The 23,477-nt window shown below is 46.9% G+C and overlaps 1 protein-coding gene across 1 annotated transcript in view; it reads right to left on the bottom strand.

Annotated features, from left to right (window-relative positions):
- The window catches only part of LOC104411412 (receptor expression-enhancing protein 1-like), a 31,128-nt gene extending 8,295 nt beyond the window's left edge, over positions 1-22,833 (bottom strand). The window contains exons 1-5 of the mRNA XM_010021824.1: positions 22,767-22,833; positions 19,412-19,488; positions 17,887-18,007; positions 16,219-16,332; positions 3,337-3,505 (exon numbers count right to left, since the gene is read on the bottom strand). Coding sequence (XP_010020126.1) covers positions 3,337-3,505; positions 16,219-16,332; positions 17,887-18,007; positions 19,412-19,479 — 472 coding nt within the window. The 5' untranslated portion in view covers positions 19,480-19,488; positions 22,767-22,833. The remainder of the gene's footprint in view (positions 1-3,336; positions 3,506-16,218; positions 16,333-17,886; positions 18,008-19,411; positions 19,489-22,766) is intronic.
- Between the last annotated feature and the right edge of the window lie 644 nt (positions 22,834-23,477).

Genomic DNA, 23,477 nt, shown 5'->3' with positions numbered 1-23,477 from the left:
GTAGGGAAATGGGTGAAGGTGGAGGCACCTGAATGAATACACAGCTAAAGAAGGGCTGTAAGAGTGGCACCCAGACCAGCAAGTCATCAAGATCCCAGCACACCCATGTGCCCTTCTCACATGTCTGCACTGGGGAAAGAAAAGGGCAGAATGAAAGAAGGGAAAACGTAGAAAGGGACATTTCAGTCCCCAGAGGTAGTGGCAAAATAAAGCTCAGTTACTACAGAGAAACCTTCCTGCAAACTGGGATCAGGACTTTTCCATGAGTATTTTACACGCTATAATCACTGAAGGAAGAAAGCCACATAAGAAAGCTTCTAAGTTATTGACCATAAAATACACAAACATCTTCCACAAATGGCTTTCAGGACCTGGGTTTGGGAAGTACAATGTGTGCAATGTATACCCTGTGAGGGTGCTGAGGCACTGGAACAGGGTGCCCAAAGAAGTGGTGAATGCTCCATCTCTGGCAGTGCTCAAGGCCAGGTTGGACAGAGCCTTGGGTGACATGGTCTAGTGTGAGGTGTCCCTGCCCATGGCAGGGGGTTGGAACTGGATGATCTTAAGGTCCTTTCCAACCCAAACCACTCTATGATTCTATGACTCTGTTTTACAGACACACTGAGGAACCAAGGTGTGCTCCAGGTCATACCGGTGTTGTGCAATAAAGCGGGGTGTGAATTCATATGTCCTCACTGACAGTCTTAATTCCTAATGAACACACTGCCTCTTCTGCAGACACAGGACCTGCTCCTTCAAACCTTCCCTAAAAGCCTCCATGAAGCACATTTCTACTCTGATCAAGGGCACAAATACTTGCAGCCCCAGCCAAGCTCTCTGTTAATGTTCTTAAAGTAATTTTGTGTATCCCAGCTTCCACTATCAGGCTTTCAACAGCTGGTTACAAAGACCTTTTACAAGGAAGGTGAGGTCTTTGGTTGAGTCACCCTCATGTCAAACAGAGCATGGAGCATTTTTGCTGACTCCATCTGATGACAGACTGGCCATGGCCCATTATCTCTAAAGCAGGAATATAAAGAGAAGCCCAATGTTCCTGTGAGGCAGTGGGGACAGCTGACATGGACATTTGTGTTATCTGAGGGCTTTGGGGCAGGAAAAAGAGCTCTGTGTCAGCTGTTGTGTAGTGACAGCTCATGCACATACTCATATAGGTATATATTACACGTACTCATAGCATACTAGTAGGCAGGAGCAAATTCTGTCTGCCCCTTGCTTATGTGCAACACTCCAACTAAACAAATATAGAAGGCGGAGTGATGGAACCAGGTCTGGGCTTGCTGTGCTTACACCAGTGTCATCTCACCCTGAATATGGCCTTCAAGGTGTGATACACTCTAGCTGCTAGACCACATTCTTATATACATGCATATGTGACAAGTTATAAGTGATCGATTTGCCCCTCTGGACATTCTGACTTCATACCTAATTGTGCTCACACAAAACAGCACAAGGACTGGAGAGGCCAGTCACTGAATCTGATTAAAAGTGAACAAACCTGCAGCTATGGCCTTCCTTATGGCATGATGCCACCAACCTGTGAGGGAAATCAGCCTCTGGTGGTGCCTCTCTGTGCTGTCTGTAGGTGGAGAAGGGACCTGCAAGCAGGCTCCTAGATTCGGGACCTCAGTGAAAGCCCTCAGTGAGATGGGACAGACAGAAGTCTTGGAAGATTTGCAAATTTGTGTTGTTCTCATTACAAGAAGAATTTAAACCAGAATCTCTAATTACTTGGATCCAAAAATCTGTGTAAACTTAGTTTGAAAGGTTAATGAACAATTCCATTTTCCAGAGGTTAATTTTGACAGATCTTTGCACAATATTGATATGAAACCAGATCAAAATCCAAGGCTTTTGTGTGTTAAGACAGGGGTTTGGGACCAAGGTGAGCCAAGTTCACTGCCTTAAGAATGAAACTACAAGGGCTGCTCTATACAACATGGAATTAAGATAACTAAATAAGGCTTTACTTGTGCTATTTGGTATTTTGGTCTAAATATGCGGGATGGTTTTATCAATTTTTCCTTTTTTAGTAAGTGTTTTATATTCTATGTGTGAACACTTCACTTTCAGATTGATTACTACAAGCGAAGTGCACAGAAAGCCTTACACAAACCTGAGAACAAAACCACTGTGCCCCAACATTGGTTACTTCCATTTGTCTGTGGAGAAAAACCTGTGAGCTATAATCTTCAGAACCTGTAAAGGACTCAAAGGACACTCTTCAGGAAGGATAAAACAAGCCATTTCTAACACATTCCAATACAAAGCAAACTAGAATGGGTGGCCATCTACACAGGCTTGAAACACAGTGAAGGTTTGCACAGCCCTCACCACACACAAGCTGAAAGTGCTCAGTTTCAAACTCTTCAGCATATGTTCCACAAGGTACCAAGTGCAACACGCCTGTAACTGTCTGTGCCTTCTCCTCACAGCAGTGGAGTTGCATGATCCTTGGTGGTGTTTGGGAACCCCAGAAGCCATCTAGAACCACCTGCTTGGGATAACCCTCCATGTCTCAGTTTTGGAGATCTAGTCTGCAAAGCTATCTGTAAGTCAGTGTTTTGGCTCTGGGCTCACAAGGATGCCTTTAACCAAGCTTGAATGGATCTTATTCCCACCATAAGGCTTCTTCCCTTCGAAAACAGACCATTGCCCTTCAGAAAGACTAGTTTTCCATAACAGTGCTTATGCAGACACCCCTTGTATCAGAAACAGCTGAGAGATCTTGGTCTCTGCTCCTAGGAGTGCTTTACATGGGTTTTATTTCTCAGAAGGCTTCGTTGATGATAAAGTTCTGGAACTACAAATGTCAAGTGCTGTAACAGCTACTGTACAGTTTAGAAGCAGCACAAGTGGGCGTAATTCAAACCAGATCTCCATTAGAACTCGTATTTGTGTTGAGATGACATGAGAGAGAGAGGCTGTACCACCATATGGGGGCTTTGATGATAATAATGACCCTTGCCCACTATTGTGCATTCTTATCCCCTCCTTTTGCGCTTCCATTACCCCCTCACTGAAAACCCACCATCCCACCCCTAGCTTTTCAGCTCAAGTTGCAAGGCCTGATGCTGGCTCCTTTGCATGCTCAAGCCCCGTCCTCGGCAGCAGCCAGAAATAGTTCCCATCAAAAGATGATACTGTTTTCTCTCTTAAGTGCCAAGAGACTCAACAGCGTGTGTGTGTCCTGTGAATTCTGGTATGCGCCGCATGCAGTGTCTGTTTCTATATATTCCTGCCAACTGCCATGACTTCATTCAACTGAATGTGGGACATTCCAGACAACACGACACTGAACGTAACACTGGTGCTTACCTGAGCTGCCAGTGCCTTCCGATGCACTTCGGGATGGTTTTGGGTGGCTCTGTTTGCTACTTGTTCGTACAGTGACCGAAGGAGGAACAGTGCTGCTGCTGTCTCCGCGGATCGTCGAGAGATCCTGCATGCTAAAGCTCCTTAGTCTCTCAGACAGGGCCCCCTGTCCCTGGTTAAACAAGCAAGCAAAGAACAGACATAAAAGTTAGAGACAACAGTGTATTTTGAGCCTTTCTTCTTCCTTGCTCATTGAAATGCTGGTCCAGTAGCCTAGGGAGGACAAAAAACAGCTTCAGAGCATCATTTCCCTCTCTTTGCTCTTCTTTTTGGGGTGGTTCTGTGCACAAAGTCATTCCGGCTCTGGTTGGCGAGCATCTCTGACTCTTCAGTGCAGCCTTGGCCACATCTAAAGGAGCAGGATGTTGTGGTGTCTTTCTAACAGGTTCTTTTCTTCCTTAGGATCTGAGTCAAAGCAGTGCTTGGCTTCAGAAACACAACTAAATAGTCTGCATCAATGTAACTCCCTTTAAAGTTACCACCTCTGATAGTCACCCATCCTTTCTCAATCATACACAGAATTCCCTGAGAAATCTGAAGGTGATAAAAAGTTAATGGTAAATGTGAAGGAAAATCCCAGTGGTTTTTCATGTGCGTTAAGGAAGAAACAAACTAACACGATATGTTTCCTTCTTTTCAGACTTTTAGACTAGCTCCCAATCAGGCTAATCCTCAGTGAAGGGAATGTAGCTGTTGTAAAAGATGGGCTGGTTAAAAGCCACCTTTCATTAAAACTACATCCCATAAAAAAGTTGACTACAGGTACCTACCTCTTCCTGAACTCTGTACCCTTCCCACTATACCACTGCCATTAAGAGTGCCAGCAAATACAGTCAATACAACGTGTCCTTCTCTGTTGGCTACATTAAGTGATATCCAGAATATAAATAGCAGAACTGATAAAAAATACATTTAGGTTTTAACATGTTGTTGGAGGGGAGAGTCTGAAACCTACTTCATAGCAGATAGTCTTGAAATAAATACATAGAGCCCAATTCTAAACTTATTTCCACTAGTGTAAATTAGGAAGAATTCAATGGATGCTTCAACTGAGGTGAAGCCAGAAAGATGTCAAACAACAGTACATACTGCCCTGTTTAACAAAAGAGATAAGGCACATCATAGCAATTCACACACTGCTTTCATTTAAACTTGTATTTGACAAAGCAATACATCATGGAATCTCACCCTGGTTTGTGTTGGAAGGGACCTTAAAGCTCATCCAGTCCCAACCACTGCCATGGGCAGGGACACCTTCCACTAGAGCAGGTTGCTCCAAGCCCCTGTGTCCAACCTGGCCTTGAACACTGCCAGGGATGGGGCAGCCACAGCTCCTCTGGGCACCCTGTGCCAGCACCTCAGCACCCTCACAGGGAAGAGCTTCTGCCCAAGAGCTCATCTCAGTCTCCCCTCTGGCAGGTTCAAGCCATTCCCCTTGTCCTGTCCCTACATCCCTTGTCCAAAGCCCCTCTCCAGGTTTCCTGTAGCCCCTTTAGGCACTGGAGCTGCTCTAAGGTCTCCCCTTCAGGAACCTTCTCTTCTCCAGACCGTGTTTTGTTAAAATCTCACCTCTGTCACCTCATTTCTAACTTCCCACAAGTGGCTGAGCCACTGCCGGGACACGTTGTCACTCCAAGAGGCACCTCAAGTTATTCCCCCTAGGCCAGTTGGAGGTACATTTACTGTGCAGTCTGTGGCTGCACCTGGTACTGGGACATACACTGGCACTGTCCTGCATGGCTGCTTAGCTGCGTGATGCCAGCTGCCCAGAGCTCAGGGCAGTGCAGTCCTGGATGGCTTCTGCAGCTCGCACTGGAGTCCTGCACAGCCATCCTGTGTGCATCCTGCCACAAGACATCCTACCCCATAGTGTGACCACAACACACAAATCCCTGCAGAGAACAAGCCGAGAGCCATCAGACCACTGCATAATACTTTGCTGCTGCAGAATGAGTGGACCTGCAAAGCCAGAGGGTCAACATTTGATGATGTGCTGTAGCCCCAGTGCTGTATTCCTCCTGCACCACCAGCTCCAGCTTTTATCCTCCTCCCAGCCACTCTGCTCAGCTACCTAACCCAAATACCATTTCATTCCAATAAGCCATTCATGTGTGTGGACACGAGCCCAAGTAGAGATTCCCATGTCAGACCAACCTGGCAGAGAAGATGACACTAACACACCCTTTTGCATTGAAAATGAAGACAACATGAATATTTGTGGACTGCAAATTGTGATATAGTGACATAAAATGATCAAAGGCCCCAGAGAGAGCTCTGAAACAGGGGCCTGATACGTGCCCATCATCTGTGGGTCTGCTACATATATCATAGATATATCTAGCATATCTATATCTATATCTGATCATATATATATAATCACATATATATAATCTATATCATATGTAGCATATCTATATCTAATCATAAAATCACAGACTGGTTTGGGTTGGAAGGGACCTTAAAGCTCATCCAGTTCCTAACCCTGCCATGGGCAGGGACACCTTCCACTAGAGCAGGTTGCTCCAAGCTCCATCCAACCTGGGCAGCTCAAACACAGAGCTGTGGCAGCTGTGCTGAGCAACACTGACTTTCCCTAGGAAAGAGAATTTGAAATTGCCTTTTCTTGGTCTTGGATTTAATTTAAGCTGAGTTTAGAACAGCAAAGCCAAAAGATGCTCAACACACAGACAGAACAAAGTGTTACTGTTCCTACCGTTCCATGAAACACTTTGTCCAAGTCTCAGAAACAGCAGGAACAGCCAAGGTATAGACTGAGCAAGGACACTGCCCCCAGATAGAAACACGACAGAAATGATGACTACAACACAACCAGAATGGTTTCAGAGGAAAGTGGGAAATGTTGTCACCAACCTTAATTCCCCTGTCAGAAAAGCAGCTGCTCGAGATGAAATCGCAAACATCTGAGAGGCAGCTCTGCAAGGGTTTGCACTGCTGCACTAGTGTTTTACCAATAAGGACTTTATCCAGCTGGAACGTTTATTATTCCACAATAAGACTTATAATTCATTAACAGAATGAAAGCCAAGTTAGTAACTGTATTTCACAACAGAACAGATTCAGCACCATGAACATCTTGGGCTGTGCTTGGTTAAAACAATCATGTGGAAGATGAAGAGCAGCTGTTTGGGGGATTGTTGTTTACCATCTTGGCTGTGAACATGCAGATGCTCTTCCAACTGCTACGGACATAGGAGATATCCCAGGAATTCCAGCACACTGTGGGTCTGCACAGAGGGAAAATCCAGGTCCTGAAGCTATGGCTATGCTGCAGGCCAGAGGCATGTGTGCAGCATACATCTGTGGACGATGCCACTGCTCTCCCCTCAACATTAACTGCCAGGTCAGGACATTGTGCTGGCAAATAGAGGATAATCCATTGGGAATGAGCTGGAGCTCATGGACGTGGAGCTGGACATGGTAGATGGGGGATCCAGTATGGTCCAGTTGGATCCAAGAGGTTCCATGAGGCTGGAAGCACAGTGGGAATGGACTCAAGGGGATGTTTTGCTGCTTTTTGACTTGTATTTTGGGGATTTCATTTCCTGGTAGAGGACACAAGCATGAAGCGGTGCTGGAAGTCTGAGCCTTACTCTCCCTGGGCACAAAGACTACCTGCCTAGGCTCAGCTTCTACCTCATCCAGCTTCTCCTGTAAGCACAGCACTTCTGATCCAGTAGACAGTGATTTGGCTAGATGGTGAGGTTTTGGTGGCAACAAGTGGGAGCAGGGATGTCTCTGTTCATCTGCTCCCAAATTCATCTGATCTTCCTGCCCATAGGAAAGGTCACCCCGTAGGTGAAGGTGCAGCACAAGCTGAAAGTGGATCTCTTCAGGCTTCCTTTGCCTTTTCTTCTCCCAGGATCTACCAGCCTCACTGGGTACATACACGGGACAGTTCTCTCTTTACAGGAAAGAAGCCTAGGCTGGGGCAGGACTTGGTGTTACTGAACAGGACAAAAACACTAAGAAGGACACTGTATTATCATCCCCAGGAACTGCTATCACTTGTGTCAACCTTATTTAGGTGCATGACACTCCCAATGGTATTAGGGCATCGTCCATCACATCATGGATGTTTAAGCTGCAGAAGCTCACCTAAGGGAAGTTAAAGCTCCCATTCATGTGGCATAGTAATTAATCTGAAACTAATTTAGGTACATCTCCCTGCTTTGATCAAAACTGCAGCTGGAGCATAGGCACACCTTCCTCACCCTCATCGGGCACATTCTCTCCTTAGTTTTGCTTGAAAGAGCAGGCCAAGACACTATCAAAGTGTATACTGAGCACTCAAAGCCAAATAACCTGCATCCTGCCTTCCTCTGGATGCTACAGACATCATCATCTCCAGGAATGAACATTAACCTCTGTGGGCCCAGAGCACAAACACTGATGCAACCACTATTTGCTCGGGAGGATGAGAAATCTTGATCCTTTCCAAAGCCTGAAGTCAGTACTGGGATGGGCACCCTGTGAAGGCTCTGCATCAGAAACAGCTGGAATTGTCTTAATTACTTTGCCTCTCTGTAATTAATCTCTGCATACACATGTGAAGTAGAACGTTTTAGACGGAGATGGTTATAAGAGTCTGGAAAAACTGAGTTCAAATACAATGGAATTACTCATTAAGGATACTCCACAGACACAGGCAGCTTTACATGGGTAAATAAAATCAGGCACAGAATTAAAAACTCTGCAATTTATAACAGCCCCATTACATACGATCTAAATGCAAACAAGTGTCTAGATTTTCTCATACCTTCAGTCTGACAACCTGAAAGATTCAGTATTACCGAGGCTTCAAAACACCTCTAATACCTACAAGCTCCATTTTGCAGCTGTGGAGACTATAACACAGCACAGTGAAGTGACAAATCAGGAACCAAAAGATGTCAAGTCACAGAAGTCAAGCTTTTAATAGGATCAGTGTTAATACAGGTTGGCACCTTCTGGCCTTTTGTGCCTTAGGATCAGCAGTTAATGGACAGGCAAAGGACAACACTTCGAGCACAACACTAAACCTCTCTTCTTGCTGTAACTTTGGTTACATGTCTGCATGCACGTTACAGCCTCCATCCTGCACATACTCACTACAAGGTGCAGTGCATGTTCCTAGGATGCTGGTTATCACTACGGAGTCAGCAGGACTTCCCCAACTGCACCTATCAGAAGATGCTTGCAGAAATGCACCTCACTGCAACCCCAACCACCCTGATGGGATCACAGCAGTGGGAGAGGCTCCCTTTATCCATTAGCAAGAAGAAAACAACAGCAAACACAGCAGCTTGGCCAAGGCAGTAGCAACAACTCAAGTTAGATGGGTTTTCCACATACAAAGCTCCCTGCCTGGCTGCTGGAGCCTCTCACATTGCCAGCAGAGGACTTCGAAGGCATTTTGCTGACAGGCTTTTAAAGCTCAGCACGCAGGATCTACCTACTGGAAGCAGAGCAGACAGCATCTGGCCTCAGCCCAATCTCAGCTGAAAACGGTTCAAACTAGTCTAATGGGGAGGCAGACATTAGTTAGGGGTTAGTAGAAGCACTCAGCAGATTACCTGCCCTTGTTTCTGGTCCCAATACAAGTGTAAATGAAGTAGCTGAGAGACCTAGCAAGGGAAAAAAGAAAGCCATTGTGGCAAAACACATAAAAGCTTTGAGAACAAGGTCTATTTGAAGCATAAGTAATCTAGGTGAGACATGAGCATGACACCGGGCACCGTGTGCAGGGGACTCACATACACATAAGAAGCAGGGACACCCACCTGTGGACTACACCTTTGAACGTAGGTTCTCCCTTCCTCAGCTTTCCCAGAGAGATGGAGAAACCACTCCACAACCCCAGCTGACAGGGTGTTACCAGCAAGTATGTTTAGAGAATAAAGCAAATTACAAACACCACAGGCTGCCACTGCGCTCCTTGCACCTGATGGATGCTTCCCACTGGGGACTGGCCACCTCTGTAATCCAGGCTTAGGATCACTAACAACAGAGTGCATTTATAAGTAATTTAGGCACAGGACTGGGTGAGGGACATGTGGCAGTCATAGAATCATAGACTGGTTTGGGTTGGAAAGGACCTTAAAATCATCCAGTTCCAACCCCCTGCCATGGGCAGGGACACCTCACACTAGACCATGTCACCCAAGGCTCTGTCCAACCTGGCCTTGAACACTGCCAGGGATGGAGCATTCACCACTTCTCTGGGCAGCCTATTCCAGTGCCTCAGCACCCTCACAGTAAAGAACTTCTTCTTGATATCTAACCTGAACTTCCCCTGTTTCAGTTTGAACCCATTCCCCCTTGTCCTGTCACTACAGTCCCTAACGAAGAGTCCCTCCCCAGCATCCTTGTCTCCCCCTTCAGACACTGAAGCTGCTCTGAGGTCTCCAGCAGCTTCTCTTCTCCAGGCTGAACAGCCCCAACCTTCTCAGCCTGGCTCCATAAAATCAGTCTTCAGTTGCTCAGTCCTGGTGACTGACAGGTCTTATGAGAAGCAGGGTAACGCTGAGGAATTGCACCCCGCAATGAGTCAGTTTGCACACACAAAGGTTATCATTTGCTAAGAGCAAACCCATCGGCTTTATGCTCTTGAGCACAGGCCTGAGTGAAGGAGAAAACTGCTTCTGCCACTGTATGAACACAGATATCCTCAAGCAATATCCTGATGGCCAGGCCCTGCGTGCCTGCCTCCTCACCACGCACTTCAGAGATGTCAGACAGCATTACAGACTCAAAGGGAAACCAGCTGACGTTGATGTTGATGGTGGAAACTTCATTTCATCCACCCTTCTTGTTTGTGCAGTTCATTTCCTCTCCTGGGAACTGTTTGTTATTGTCTCGCCCGGGCTGGTCTCTCTGTATAAGTTTATTGTTTGGTCCTGCTGTCCTGTGCATTCGCTGGCTATTGTCGGGTTCTTGGAGACACCAACAAGAGCCAACAAGAGATATAAACTGGAAACAGCTACCTGGCCTGCAGCTAAACCAGCACTGGGGTTTTAGTGCTTTGGGACAAACACATGCTCAAAGGCTTAAGAATGGAAGATCCATCACACCATGACAGGAACAGGTCACAGAACACTATGATCAGTGCCACGCTACCATATGTTTCAAGAAAGCCGTTTGTTGTTCCTCTTCATTGGCGTAACATAGCTCAGCCATGAGATCTTTGATTTTGGATCCCAAATGGAGATGCTTTAAAGGGAGCTACTTGCAAAAGCAGCATGATCAGCCCTTGTGAGGTAACACTAATGTCTCCTTCTGAGATAACACTAATGGGTTCCCAAAGGTTTCTCAAACTGTGTACTCTAAATCACTCCTAACTTCTGCAGCTCTTAGCCATGTTACAGGGGCAGGCACACGACATGGTCATTACAGATATGGTACTACGCAGATTGGTCAGAACTGTCCTCAGATGTTTGAAGAAACACTCTGCCTTTGAGCAATGGGATCTAATCATTACAAAGAGGCTTTAAACAGCATCTTAAAGGAAAGGATACTCCTTGCCCCCTTCTTCCTTCTTTCCCAGTTCAAGTGAAAGTGCAGTTCTCCGCTGCCATGTCACAAAAGGCAGCACCTCTGCCCCACACAAGTTTTTCCTCCAAATTTCCACGGTAAAGAAGTCTCATTTCTCATGGAAAATCAGGGATTTAAATATGGACTTTCAGGCAGTTACACTGGCTATACCAGCCAGATACTAGAAATGAATGAAAAGATGCTGTGTGACTACAGAAGATCAAACCTAAATCATTACCAGCATTTCCCTTCCAGTGCTGTAGCTTAAAAACCAGCAAACACACTGGGAACCTTCCCAGTATATTTCTTGGGCTAAAGGACCCTAAAGCAGCAGGGTCCCCAGGGAATGGCGAGCCCAAAGGTGGAAATGGAAGTGACAGAGCAGACAGGGCTGTGAGCTGAGGCGGTTTGGGAACTGCTGATGCTGCACTCCTAAGTTAGCTACTGAAGCCCTCCCGCCCTCATCTGCATGCCTGCTCCTTTTAACCCATACCCAGAGTGACTGCTAGCTCTGGCAGCACCACAAGCCATATTTGCCCACGCATGAAAGACTCCTGGACTGTTTCTCAGACTTATTAGGCACAAACAGGCTTTTCATCGTCACCAGTCATGCGTGCCTGCTCCCTCCTCATCTATCATCCCCTGCCAGGGCACCGTGCCCGCTGCCAGCAGCACACCATGCCCCTGTCCCCTTCTTAAAGACAGGCTGTACAGGGGCACAGCACCAGCTGCTGTGCAAACTGTCCCTGCCCCACACACAGGAGGGCAGAAGAAGGGCACAGGGAGGTACCTTATCACAAAGCTCTGGGTTATGATGATCTGTTGGCTGTGGGATGTTTTCTGCTGCTCTCCTTCGAAGTGGTTGGCAGCAGGATTTGTCTTGGAGGCAGGGAAAGACATTGGCCTGTTTGCCAGATTTGGGTTGTTCAGGGTGAGGAATAAGGCTACATGCAAAGAGGATCTGGGAAACGCTGGAGCTTGAAGGAGAGGGTCAGAGAGCTGATAGAGAGTGTAAAACTGGTGATGGGTGGGTTGTAGAGACAGAGGAGGCAATGGCAGGGCAGGGAAGGCAAGCAGGGAACAGAAGAGCAGGGCACTGGGGACAGGGCAAGGCAGCAGATGGCAGGAGGCTCAGGGTGACAGGCAGAGCATGAGAAAGTGCTGGGAGTGTGGTGACAGCAAGGGGGTACATATGGATGAGGCTGGTGCTGCCTCCAAGCCATCGGTACCTCTCCTCACTGCAGCCACTATGTGTCCCAGCTCCTCACGTTAGAAACCTGACTGGTGCCAGTGAAAAACCCATTTATGCCCACACTTCCATCTGATGGCTCCACTGCCTGGCACCTGCACCACTCCTGGGGCTGTAACAACCTGCTGCTGCTGCTCCCTTTCTGCTGTGACCCAAAAGCAGGCTCCTTTTCTGCTTCTCCTCCCTTGAGGCGAGCTGGAAAGAAGGTGCAGTCAGTGCCCGGGGACCTTTGGGAGGAGGAATGGCGGCCCTTGGGCAGCATGAATGGCTGAATTAGTTGGAACTAATTGAAAACACACAGACAGCAGCAGGATTTACTGCCTGGTCATCTAATCCTGCCACTTAGGACTGAGCCACTTGAAGTCATAGCGTGTGACAGAATGACCAAGCAATGAGGACAGGATTAGAGAGCCCCAAATCAGATTATGCTCCTTGATGGGGACACAGGCTGCTAGGGACAGGGGAAAGATCTGTGCTGAGCACCTTGCAGGGTGTATTAAGAGCAGATATCCCATGCTCTGTCTGCTTAGAGAGCATCAAAAATAGACTCTCTGGAGAGAGAAAACACCCAAGTGAGCCAAGCTGGGCAGGGCCAGGGTACTTGGGACACTGACAGCTCCTCAGCCTGTGAAATGAACTGGCACAGGTTTGTGCCAGCATTAGCACAACCGTGGCTTCAAAACAAAACGGAGCAGGGGAAGGGAGCAGGAGGGAGGGGAAGGGAGACAAGCCTGCAGTTGGCTAACTGAAACTGAGGGCTATTTAAGAGAGAGAGGTGAAAGGGCCAAAGGATCAGAGGTTAGGAACTTGTGGCTGTGCACAGCTTGCAGCATCTTAGCCTGTAGTAAATGTGTAAGTAGTAGCCTGTCACGCACAGATGGAATCAGAAAGCCAGCTGCATTGTGCTGCACGGATAAAAAGGTGATGGGTAAAAAGAATGGCTAAAACAAAAGATAAAAAGAATGAAGACATGGGCCTTGCCCTGAGATCTTACCGCAAAAGACGAAAGGTCATGATGGATCAGGATGATGAGCTACCACAGCTCAGGGGAAGGAGACGACAGGGCTATGAACAGTGGGAAACATGTCTCCAAGTACAGGAGCCTTTAGATTTAAGCTAATTTACTGAAAGCAGGTTTGGACAGAGTACACTTCCAGCCCAGCAGCTCACTGTGTATTTGCCACTAGAAGATGCTGATTTGCAAAGTCTGAGGGTCCCTTTCTTGGTACAAAAGCATTCTTTTCCTTGCCCATTAACCCAAGTGAAGCAGGAAATCCAAGTGAAGCAAGTGCAGGCAGATCTTCACATTCACTTGCTGGTAAAAGCCACATTTTCCATGGGAGCTGCAGGAGCTCAGTGCTTCTGAAGAGATGCTCATCTCTATAGGTTCCAGTTCCAACATGATCCATTAAAGGCTGAATCCAGTGAACCTGTTCAGGGCTCACTTTCCTGTCTACACTCAACACTTATCACAGATTAGCCAGAATCACAGCCATTCAGCTCTGCCTGCCCAAAACCCAACAGATTCAGTCTGAGAAGGGCAAGGGCCAGAAGCTGCATTAACCACTCCTGACTGTTACACCATGAAGAGTGTAGATGCATTAAGGATGTGGTTCCATGAGCAGCAGAGCCAAGCTATCTGCTGCCCAGCACCTGGAAGGGGTGATCTTGCTTTCCTTTCCTCGGGCCATACTCTTCCCAACGCAGTTCCATCCCTTCCCTTGTGCTGGCTCAGACACCTGAGATACATTTTTGGGCTCAAAAAGCAGTATTCTCTTTCTTTCTGTTTCTGGATTAGCCTTTTGATAGATTAGAGAGAACCTGAGGAGGTCCAAAGAGCAGGTGCACAGTAACCCACTGGGAGCAGGAGCATTGCCCCATTTTGGAGGAAGAGGGCTGTCAGATCAGCTCACCCTGTCTCTTGGATCTGCACCCTGGGGCACACAGAAGCAAACAACTTGCTGGAGGCCACGCACCAAAGCAGTGAAGGAAGCCAGAAGGGTAATCCAAATGTCAAGTCCTTGCTTTGTTGCAAAAATCAATCCATCCATCCAATAACAACCTCTCAATCTTATTAACAGCTCATTTTCTCCTCCCCAAAGCAGTGTGCAGGGAAGACTCTTCTGGTCCATTTACAGGGTGCAGTATCTCCCAGTTTAGGCTGGCAGATGTGCCATACAATACCACACAAGTCAGAGCTGCTTTCTTCCACCACTGAATGGGGAGCTTAATTCATACTAAACAATGGCTTCCTTGTACCCTGGAGACTCTTCTCCCTCCTACCCAGCTTCCCATTGCCACTGGAGTCCCATTTCAAGGCAGTGAGGTTAAGAAAAACACCAGAAAAGCAAAACAGTGGGAAGAAAAACCGTGGTGCTGCCTCTTCATTCAGGTTGAAATCAGTCTGAGATGAGCAGGTTGAGCACTGTGGGTCTGAGCATCTCCAATTCAGGAGTTACCCAAACAGGAGCCAGAGTTCCTTCAGGATTCACTCTAGCACAAAGAGTCTGCAGCACCTTGTAGGAAAGGGCTCAGAGCAAAGGCAATGTTGCAAAACTGGCATTCCCAGGGCCTATTTATGTCCATGAGGGACTTCTTTGGGCTTACACAGCAGCAGCACAAGTGTTAAGTGTCACAGAAGCATCACACACATGTTGCTTTGTTGGGCATATAATACATAGCTTGGCCGTAGCTCCAAGTTTATCCCAGGTTTCAGTCCAGGTTTGGATTAGCTCCCAGTCCCTGGGTTAGCAGAGCCTTAACCATTGAGGAGCCACAGGTCAGGAGAAGAACTGAGCCAGGCCTAACAGCCACAGTCTGCACAATGCTTGGCAGGGAAAAAGGAGGCAATTTGGGGTTTTTCTTTGGAAAAAGATACAGCTTTTGCATATCCTTGTGGTCCTGCATGTGCCTGGCACACCCCAGGGGCTCCTCTCTTCTGTAGTACCTTGCATTCAACATGCTTTATAGACTTCATGCTATTTGGCCTCCTAAGGATGTATCATCATATGTTTTTTACAGAAGGTAAGGCCAATATGTGCTTGGGGTCATATGAAAAGCATTTGAGAGAGGAAAATAACTTCCTTCAACTCCCTTTCACACATTTTTCCTAACACCAGTGCCCACCTTGCCCACAAGTTCCTACTATCCTTTTGCAAGAGGTGTTGTATCTGACTGCACAAAAGCTGTATCTTCATACAAGTCTTGCCCCCAAAACACAAGGGCACAGTCACTGTGCACATTTACCCTAAGCCACGATAATCCACGGCCAGACAGCGGGACCACAAAATGCAGTTATCAAGTCCTTGCAGCTTTTAGGCAAGCAAGGAAACAGAGATAACAGCTATTTTCTGGTACTGGCCCTAAGCCAGGAGCTAAGTACAGGATACACCTCCTCAAATGAGACCACTCATCCAATAACCTTCTCTGAAAGCAACTAACGCCACTTCCCATTCACTCTTACATAAACACGTCTCCAGAGAATTATACACCAGGTACGTTACGTGGAAGCCTTGCAGATGAACTTTCAGCCTTCACAGACCACGTCTGCTCTCTGTCAGCACCCAAATTATCCAGACTTCTCAACAATTCATCATCATAACTGAAGAACTGGGGTGCAGAAGGGCTTTCCCTTCACCACAGAAGGTGCTCACCAAAAGAAGTATACTTCCCTGTTCACCTAACGGTGAACACAGCTTCCATCTTCTATGGAAGCATGCTCCTATTTTGCCAGTGAAAACGAAGAGCACAGGATGTGATGAACAGACTTGCTAATGCAATAGAACATACAAAATTCAGCAGAGGCCTGAGGCAGACCCTGATCTTAATCCTGCATTTCCAACTCCTGCAGCTTGACCAGCACCACACTTACTGTCTTCATCCCAAGAGGCTGGTGTGTAGCTGGTGAATGGGAGATTGGGAGGCACAATCAAAACCAGTGAGAGAATCTCTCCCCTCCCCGTCTCTCCCCCTCCCCACTGTGGCTGCTGGTGGTGATGGATGCAGATGAGATGCTGATGTGGGACCATCCTGACCCGCACCTTTACCTTCGAAGCTGCCATCACGGCTGCAGTGGCTGCAACGTTCAGCCCCCGCTTCCCAAAGTGGACAAGGGCATCGTAGCTCCGGTCTTTGGCCTGGACAAGGCAGTCATCGATCTCCTGTCACAGCAAACAACAAACCAAACAAACAGTAAAGCAAAAGAAGGACAAGTTCAAAGTGTTCCAAGCCTCGAACTCCTGGCAGGGCCATGGCATCTTTTATGGAGGTAGATACCATCCATTTCCTTCACCTTGGCTGCAGACAAGTTCACAGCCAATATCTGCAAAGAGGAAAGGTTTGCAGGGGAGCAGTAACTCCCATTGCAGGCTTTGGAAACTCGTTATTCTGCAAATGGAAGATGGGGACCCAAAACCCAGTGCAACCATATCCAGTAGGTGCTGGAAACAAGACAGATACATCGACGTGGGCAGGATGGACCAGAAGCCATTTGCAATCTATGGGCTCTAAAGACAACTTGCATTGCCCCATAGTTAAGAAGAACTGTATTATGACCCTGGGCAGCTGAAGCTCAACTGCCCTGCAGCCAGGACTGGTGGTCTCAGAAGTATCTGAGATAACTCTCACATCACTGCAGTGGCCAGCTTCAACATGCCCATGGACTTGGTAGGTCCAAAGCTTCTGGACTTTGATGCTGCTCAATACACAGTGAAATGGTTATGAAAGTTCCTGCCCTTATTCTCCCTCCCTCAAGACACAGGGGTCTGGATGATAATGGATGACAATGACTTCTAGTACTCAGGTGCTGGATGTGCTGGGTTAGTGGGGGCTGGAAGCCATGAGAAGTTGCTGGCTGTTGAGTGATTCCCTCCCTGTTCCTAGTGGATCAAAGGTGTCAACCCAAAATGCACAAGCACTACTTGTGAAAAGCAGAAGTTCCCAGGATGCAGAGGGATGGGGGATTGATCCCCACCGTCCTCCTTGGACAGGACCGAGATACAACTGTTCATGCACTGCCTGTGGCTAAACAGATCTTTCATTTCCATACTTGCCACTGCAGGAAACAGTTATTCACTTAGTAGTCTGCATGTTGGTACGTGACTGACAGCTCTTCTTGGCCCATGTATTCCCAAGAGCCAAATGGATCTGCCTGACAATGTCCCATTCACAGCCACAGGCATCTCTTAGGCAGGCGAATGATCCAAGATGTATTACCTCCCCCCAACGTCAATCTGAGCAAGACATTTCTCAGCCCAGGACCTGAACTTGCTGCATGCCTTACTTCAACAGTGCTTGCTAAGCCCATTTAGACAGGCTGGGCTATTTGTTTTATTGCTGCACAACATTTTAGGCAGAGCTGGGAACAAAGTCAAGGAGCCCTGGCTGCCAGAGCCTGTTCCTCTGTTTGCTACACCCAGCCACAACAGAGCACTCAGCTATATTCAGCCAGTACGTGCAAAGCAGCTCAGGAGGTATTTTTATCCCCCCTCCCTCCCAACATCTCAAGTGCACAAAGATGAGTTAATACGTGTGAGTGTGTTGCACAGATGCCAGTAGTGAAAAACTCAACAAAGAACAAAACCACCAACCAAAGGGAGATGATCAAATGATAGAGGAAGAGAATCAGCAACTCCCAGTCCTTCGATGAAAATGAGTGATAGGAAGACTGGAGTAAACACAGTGTAGGTCTGCTCCATCCAGGCACCTGTGATTACCTTTTCTTTTGAAGACAGTGTTGGATGAACAAATTTCCTGTACAGGAGGCTGGAGCCTTTTGTGTATGGAGACAGCAGCCAAGCTACAAAAGCTATTTTGAGTTCATAGTAGAATGGAAACCTAGGAGAAAAAGAGCTATTAGTGTCCACTCCCGATTTAACCACTGCCCTTGGAGATGGCCAGCACAGGAAGGGACTGGCCAGTCTGGTTAGGGAAGCTTTTGCTTACTAAAAAGTCCAAAAACCAACACACATTCACTCACCTTTGCACACATCTCAACTAGCATGTGGGTAAAGCTCTACTTGGGTATAAGGGCTATTATTCAATGGTCTGAAAGAGACTGCTGTGTGATAAGAGGAGCTTTCTCTATGCAAAGAGCACAGATGCTGCTTTCATAGCATCCCCAGTCATTATGAGGGAGCAAAGAGCAAACCAATGTTTCATTGATGTATTTACGTACCTTTCATCTCTCTGCCTTTCTGCTTTTAAGATAACACTTATCTGCCTGAAACTGAAACACAAGAACCTTTGTTGTCCAAGCAACATGCAACATAAAGGTGCAGATCCACACTGTGGCTTTCAGGTAGCACTGCAAAATATGAAGGACACTAACTGGTAACAGGACATGCTTTAGCTGTAACATCAAGCCAAGGACTTCTTGGGATTAGATTATGAAGACTCTCTTTTGGAGGACCAAGCCTAGAGCTCAAAGCTGGCCAGATAGCAGCATCCTCACGTGATGAATCAATGCTACCCTTTGCAGGCAAGCAAGAGCAACACAGAGACCCTGTGATGAGCGTGCAGCTGGACCCAGACTGTGCACAGCACCATCACTGAGCCAGCTGAGCCATACAGCACCCAGGTCTGACCCAATGGACCTTAGTGATGCTCTACTCTGAGCACGGATGTGCCAGGTTGGTCTGGCACCTCACTGAGGATCATTACAGCATACTTGATTTCACAGGCTGGACGAGCCCTCTGTCGTTCCTCCCGAGAGACCCACATAATACATGCTCCAAAAAACAAAGCTCCAGATGAACACAGTGGAAGTAGATTTGCATGAAAAGTAGACAGAGACACAATAATGTCTTTTATATCCTTTTAAATAGATCTGATATGTTGCCAAGTATCCCCGATTCCCTTTGTCTGAAGGGCTCACTAGAGGCATGCATTGCTATGCAGGAACAGGCTTTAGGTGAGGGCCATGCACTACAGTTAGATTTTCATCCTGAAGTCTGGTTGTCTCACTGGTTAACACTAGAAAGGCCTTACTAAAAACAGCAGCCAAGCAACAAACATTCCCAAACTTGAGCATCCAAAGTTAAGGAACTGAGCAGTTCCATCCTCTTTCTTGCTTTTTCCTATGACAGCACAGCCCCTCCAGACAAAACACCTCTATGCACCTGAAGCTGCTAACCCCGTGTTCAGGAGGCAGTGCATCTTCGTGTCCCTTCTACCCCCCTTGTAAACATTTCCATTCTCTTTCCACTTCATTCCAAAGACCCTCTCCCATGTGGTGCTCACCAGCATAGAAAGATGTCCGTGAACGTCTCTGCTGTCGTGAAGAGCGCGAATATGATCCAGTACATCATCCATTTGACCTGATAAACAAAACCAGTGTCAGCTCATTTTTCCCACAAGGGCCTTGAACTATCTCTTACAGGCACGAGTGCACAGAATAACTCCCACAGAAAAATAATGTTCTGGTTCTTCCCACCTCCCCCTTGTGTATTTAACAATTGCTATGGATTTGAAGATGCTCAAGCTCCCCGCACCTCAGCACATAACCCACCAGATTTCAACACAAACCCTTGGGAAGGAAGATTGTGGCCTTTAGGACTGGTCTCATGAAAAGAGGAGCAGCCTGACTCTGTCCTTATAGAGGACCACAGCCCTGTCACGGAGCATTAACAACCTCACTTGGCTCATCTTGACGAAGGTGAATATTAGGGTGTTCGCCCAACTGCAATTAAGACAAACTGTATTTACTTGCATAATATCTACAGGCAGAGGAAACCAGCCATGGAGATATAAAAAGGTAACTGCCCATCCCATGATCCAGGGCTCAGGAGCACAATCAACTCACCACAGTTTATTGAATTAGTGTGCATCACTTGGTGGTGCCTCCTCACATCCACACCCTGAGTACACTGCAGTGACAAGGGCGAGTCCATCAGCTTAAATCCCTTACCTGGGGCTTAGGTGAGAGCATTTTACCTCACACTGGTAGTAGAAGCATGTGTTGTGCTGTCAGCATTCAACTACGGTAACTCCACTGTGGGGTGGACTGCTTGAGGGGTGGTTTGTGGATGGACTCCTTTGTGGGGGCAGCAGCAGACACAGAAAGAGTCTTTGGGGGCTGCGGCTTAGTCAGGGCAACTGTAGTACCTCGAGTAAGTCAGAGATCTGGGGATTTCTGCCACTAAAAGACATTTAAAAGCACAGCTAAACTATTCTGATATATGGACTGGAAAGAAACAATGTATTTCTGATATGCCATCAGCACTTCCAGTGATGTTTATCGAGTGATGTGGTGGTGCTTCTCTTCTGTGGCACCGTCACCACAGAGATGATGTAAGGAATAATACCCAAGTACTGGAGAAGAGAGAGAAAACTTTTATTCCCCTCAATGTTTTTTCCTCCATTGTAAGATTGTAAAACTTAAGAGTTCAAACTGCTTTAAGAAGCTGTCTCTCCAAAAAAAAAGAGATGGGAAGTTAATGTCTAATCAGCTGTGTTTGAAAATGAAGATCCTTAAACAGCTTTGCTGGAATGTTATAAAGCTTAAGGAAATAAACCCCATGAAAATCCATGAATTAGAGAATTGGACCTAAGTGTTACCTAAGGCTGGGATAATTGCAATAGAATAAGGGAAAGGCAGCAGCACAAGAGGGATGCCTACACCATGTGCTGCTCTGGGGAAAGAAGGTGGCAGTAAATCTGTATCCCAGCAGCTCTGAAATGGCTTCCTCCATCTTCTCCCCAGTGCAGTGGCGACAGAAGACAGGCTGGGAAAGTTGGGGCTGTCCAGCTGGAGAAGAGAAGCTCTGTGGAGACCTCAGAGCAGCTTCCAGTGTCTGAAGGGGGCTACAAGGATGCTGGAGATGGACCCTTCATCAGGCACTGTAGTGACAGGACAAGGGGTGATGAGTTCAAACTGAAACAGGGGAAGTTCAGGATGGATACAAAGAAGAAGCTCTTTACAGTGAGGGTGCTGAGGCACTGGAACAGGCTGCCCAGAGAAGTGGTAAATGCCCCATCCCTGGCAGTGTTCAAGGCCAGGTTGGACAGAGCCTTGGGTGACATGGTCTAGTGTGAGGTGTCCCTGCCCATGGCAGGGGGTTGGAACTGGATGATCTTAAGGTCCTTTCCAACCTGCAGGTACTGCAGTTATTCACCAAGGATTTGTCACTATACAGAGCTACAGAACTGCTCTCCTGGGATTTATTTATATGGATATTTGGTGTGACAGCAGTAGAATGGCACTGCCTGAGAACATTGTCTTCCCAGGGCAGCTTCTGCCAGTGTTTTTTACCTAACCTCAAAGCCTCAGTTGGACATTCCTGCCAGCCAAACTTTTCAACACAAACCAAGACCTGGTGCAGAAGGGCTTGGATCAGCCTCAAACGCCATTTATCAAAATGGCTATTACCAAGCAGAATAAAAATAAACTACAGTGATATAATCTTGAGTAACAGATGAAGGTTTGTACAGGGTCAGTGTAAACTACTACTGCTTTGGGTTATTTAATCAGACCCTACCAGATGTGCTGCCACAACTGAGAAACAGCTGTACGAGCAGAGCAGGTCTCACACTTGGGTCATGACCCCATGTATCTGATGCGAGTTCCTCATTTGCAATTGAATTTCCAACAGGAATTGGACCCTTCAACAAAATACTTTCCAGAAAGGGGCTATGGAAACATTAAGTATCAGTGGCAGACACTGCTTGGGGATGCCAGCACGTCTCCAGTGTTTCCAAGCAAAGGATGTACAAACCTAGAGCAGCAAACGCCTGCAGGGACATTTTGCCTTAAGTATCTGACGTGTTCTGCAACACTTAATGATTCTCAGAATATCCAAACCATTAACTGAAGGAGGGTACTGATAGAGAGGAAAAATCTCCGCAGGCACACTGAGTCCCTGTTTGAGCTGGCACAAGGATTTAATGGGACACCCCCCATGTATGCTGTTAGCCAAAGGAGAAAATGGGCTTGCTATCCTTGGGATCTTGAGATGACTGAAAAGTCAAGATCTAGAGGCTGAGCCAGGTTCAGTGTAACAGAAGTCACATTGTGAAGGGCACCACAAATCCTACAGCATCCAAGTGGGTTTGATTCTCCCACATTGCACTTGCCCTGGTGGCCCCATATGCCTTTAGAAACTGGGCCCAGGGAAGATCTTTCAGTCAAAGGATGAGGCAGCACAACCAGCGCCCAGATCTGCCTGTAAATAGGTCACCCCGCATGGATGGCTGTTTCCATCCGAGGATTCAGTCATAGGTGCTTCAAGTTTCCTCCTCTCATCCTTGCTTTGAATGAGCAGCTAAAGCTTCAAGGCTTTTTGAAAAGGCTTTGATTTATGCTGCTCTTCAGAAACAAAGGAAAACAGGCAAAGCTCTGGGTGCCAAACAACTTTTTGGTTGACCATATTTAGCTCACAGCACCAGAGAAACAGCATACATTTGTCAAAGAGCACATCAGCAGCGGAGCCAGGAGCACAAACCCCTGAAACTTGTGCCCAGCACTCAGCCAGTCCATCTTCAGGCCAGTCTTCCCCTTGCACTGGTTCCCAGCTTTCCCACAACACAGGCAACACCTTCACAATGTGGTGAGGAACAAACCAAACCCTACAGCACAGCCCCAAACCTCATTACTCACATATTCTTTGATGTCCTTTGATTTCACGGCTTTGTAAGAATAATATGCAGGGTAAAGAGTGCCAAATATAAGCCTGGAAAAAACCAAACAACAAATGGATTAGATTGATTTCCTGTCACAGGGAAACATTTCATTTCTTTTTCCTGTCTGTTAAATGTGTTTGTTGCACTTGTAAGAAGTGTTAGGATTTGATTCAAGCTTGAGTGCACTAAGTACAGTACAGGGATGATTTTGCACCACTAAATTCAGAGAAACTATTGCCAGTGACAAGGATGAAAAGCAGGGATTCAGGCTGACTCTCCTTTTGCAATGGTTTCCATAGCTGTACCTTAGCAAAACCAACCAACCAAACCCAACCAAGAAAGGCCACCACACTTTGAAAAGGAAATTGGAAATCTGATTTCCAAACAATCTCCTGTGAATCCAGGACTACAGTAGTCACAAAATGAGAATCATCTCTCTACATTCCCTTCCACCTCTGTTCAACACCCTGAAGAACTGGCAAACACAATAAAGCAGGATCCAAGTTCTACCGGCACAAGGGGTGTGAATGCTGGGGCCTTATCTCTCAACAGGGGAGTTGGACTAAATGATCTCCAAAGGTCCCTTCCATCCCTAATGATCCTGTGATTAAATCCACTGCAGGGAAAAGCCCAACACAAAGTCGATTTGGGCTCATCCAAGGAGGAAGAATTTGCCCACCAAGATATG

Source organism: Nestor notabilis, unplaced genomic scaffold, assembly GCF_000696875.1.
Source record: "Nestor notabilis isolate BGI_N333 unplaced genomic scaffold, ASM69687v1 scaffold7879, whole genome shotgun sequence".
Classification (NCBI taxonomy): domain Eukaryota; kingdom Metazoa; phylum Chordata; class Aves; order Psittaciformes; family Psittacidae; genus Nestor; species Nestor notabilis.
Note: the sequence above shows the minus strand (reverse complement) of the source record. Positions and strands in the feature narration are given on the sequence as shown.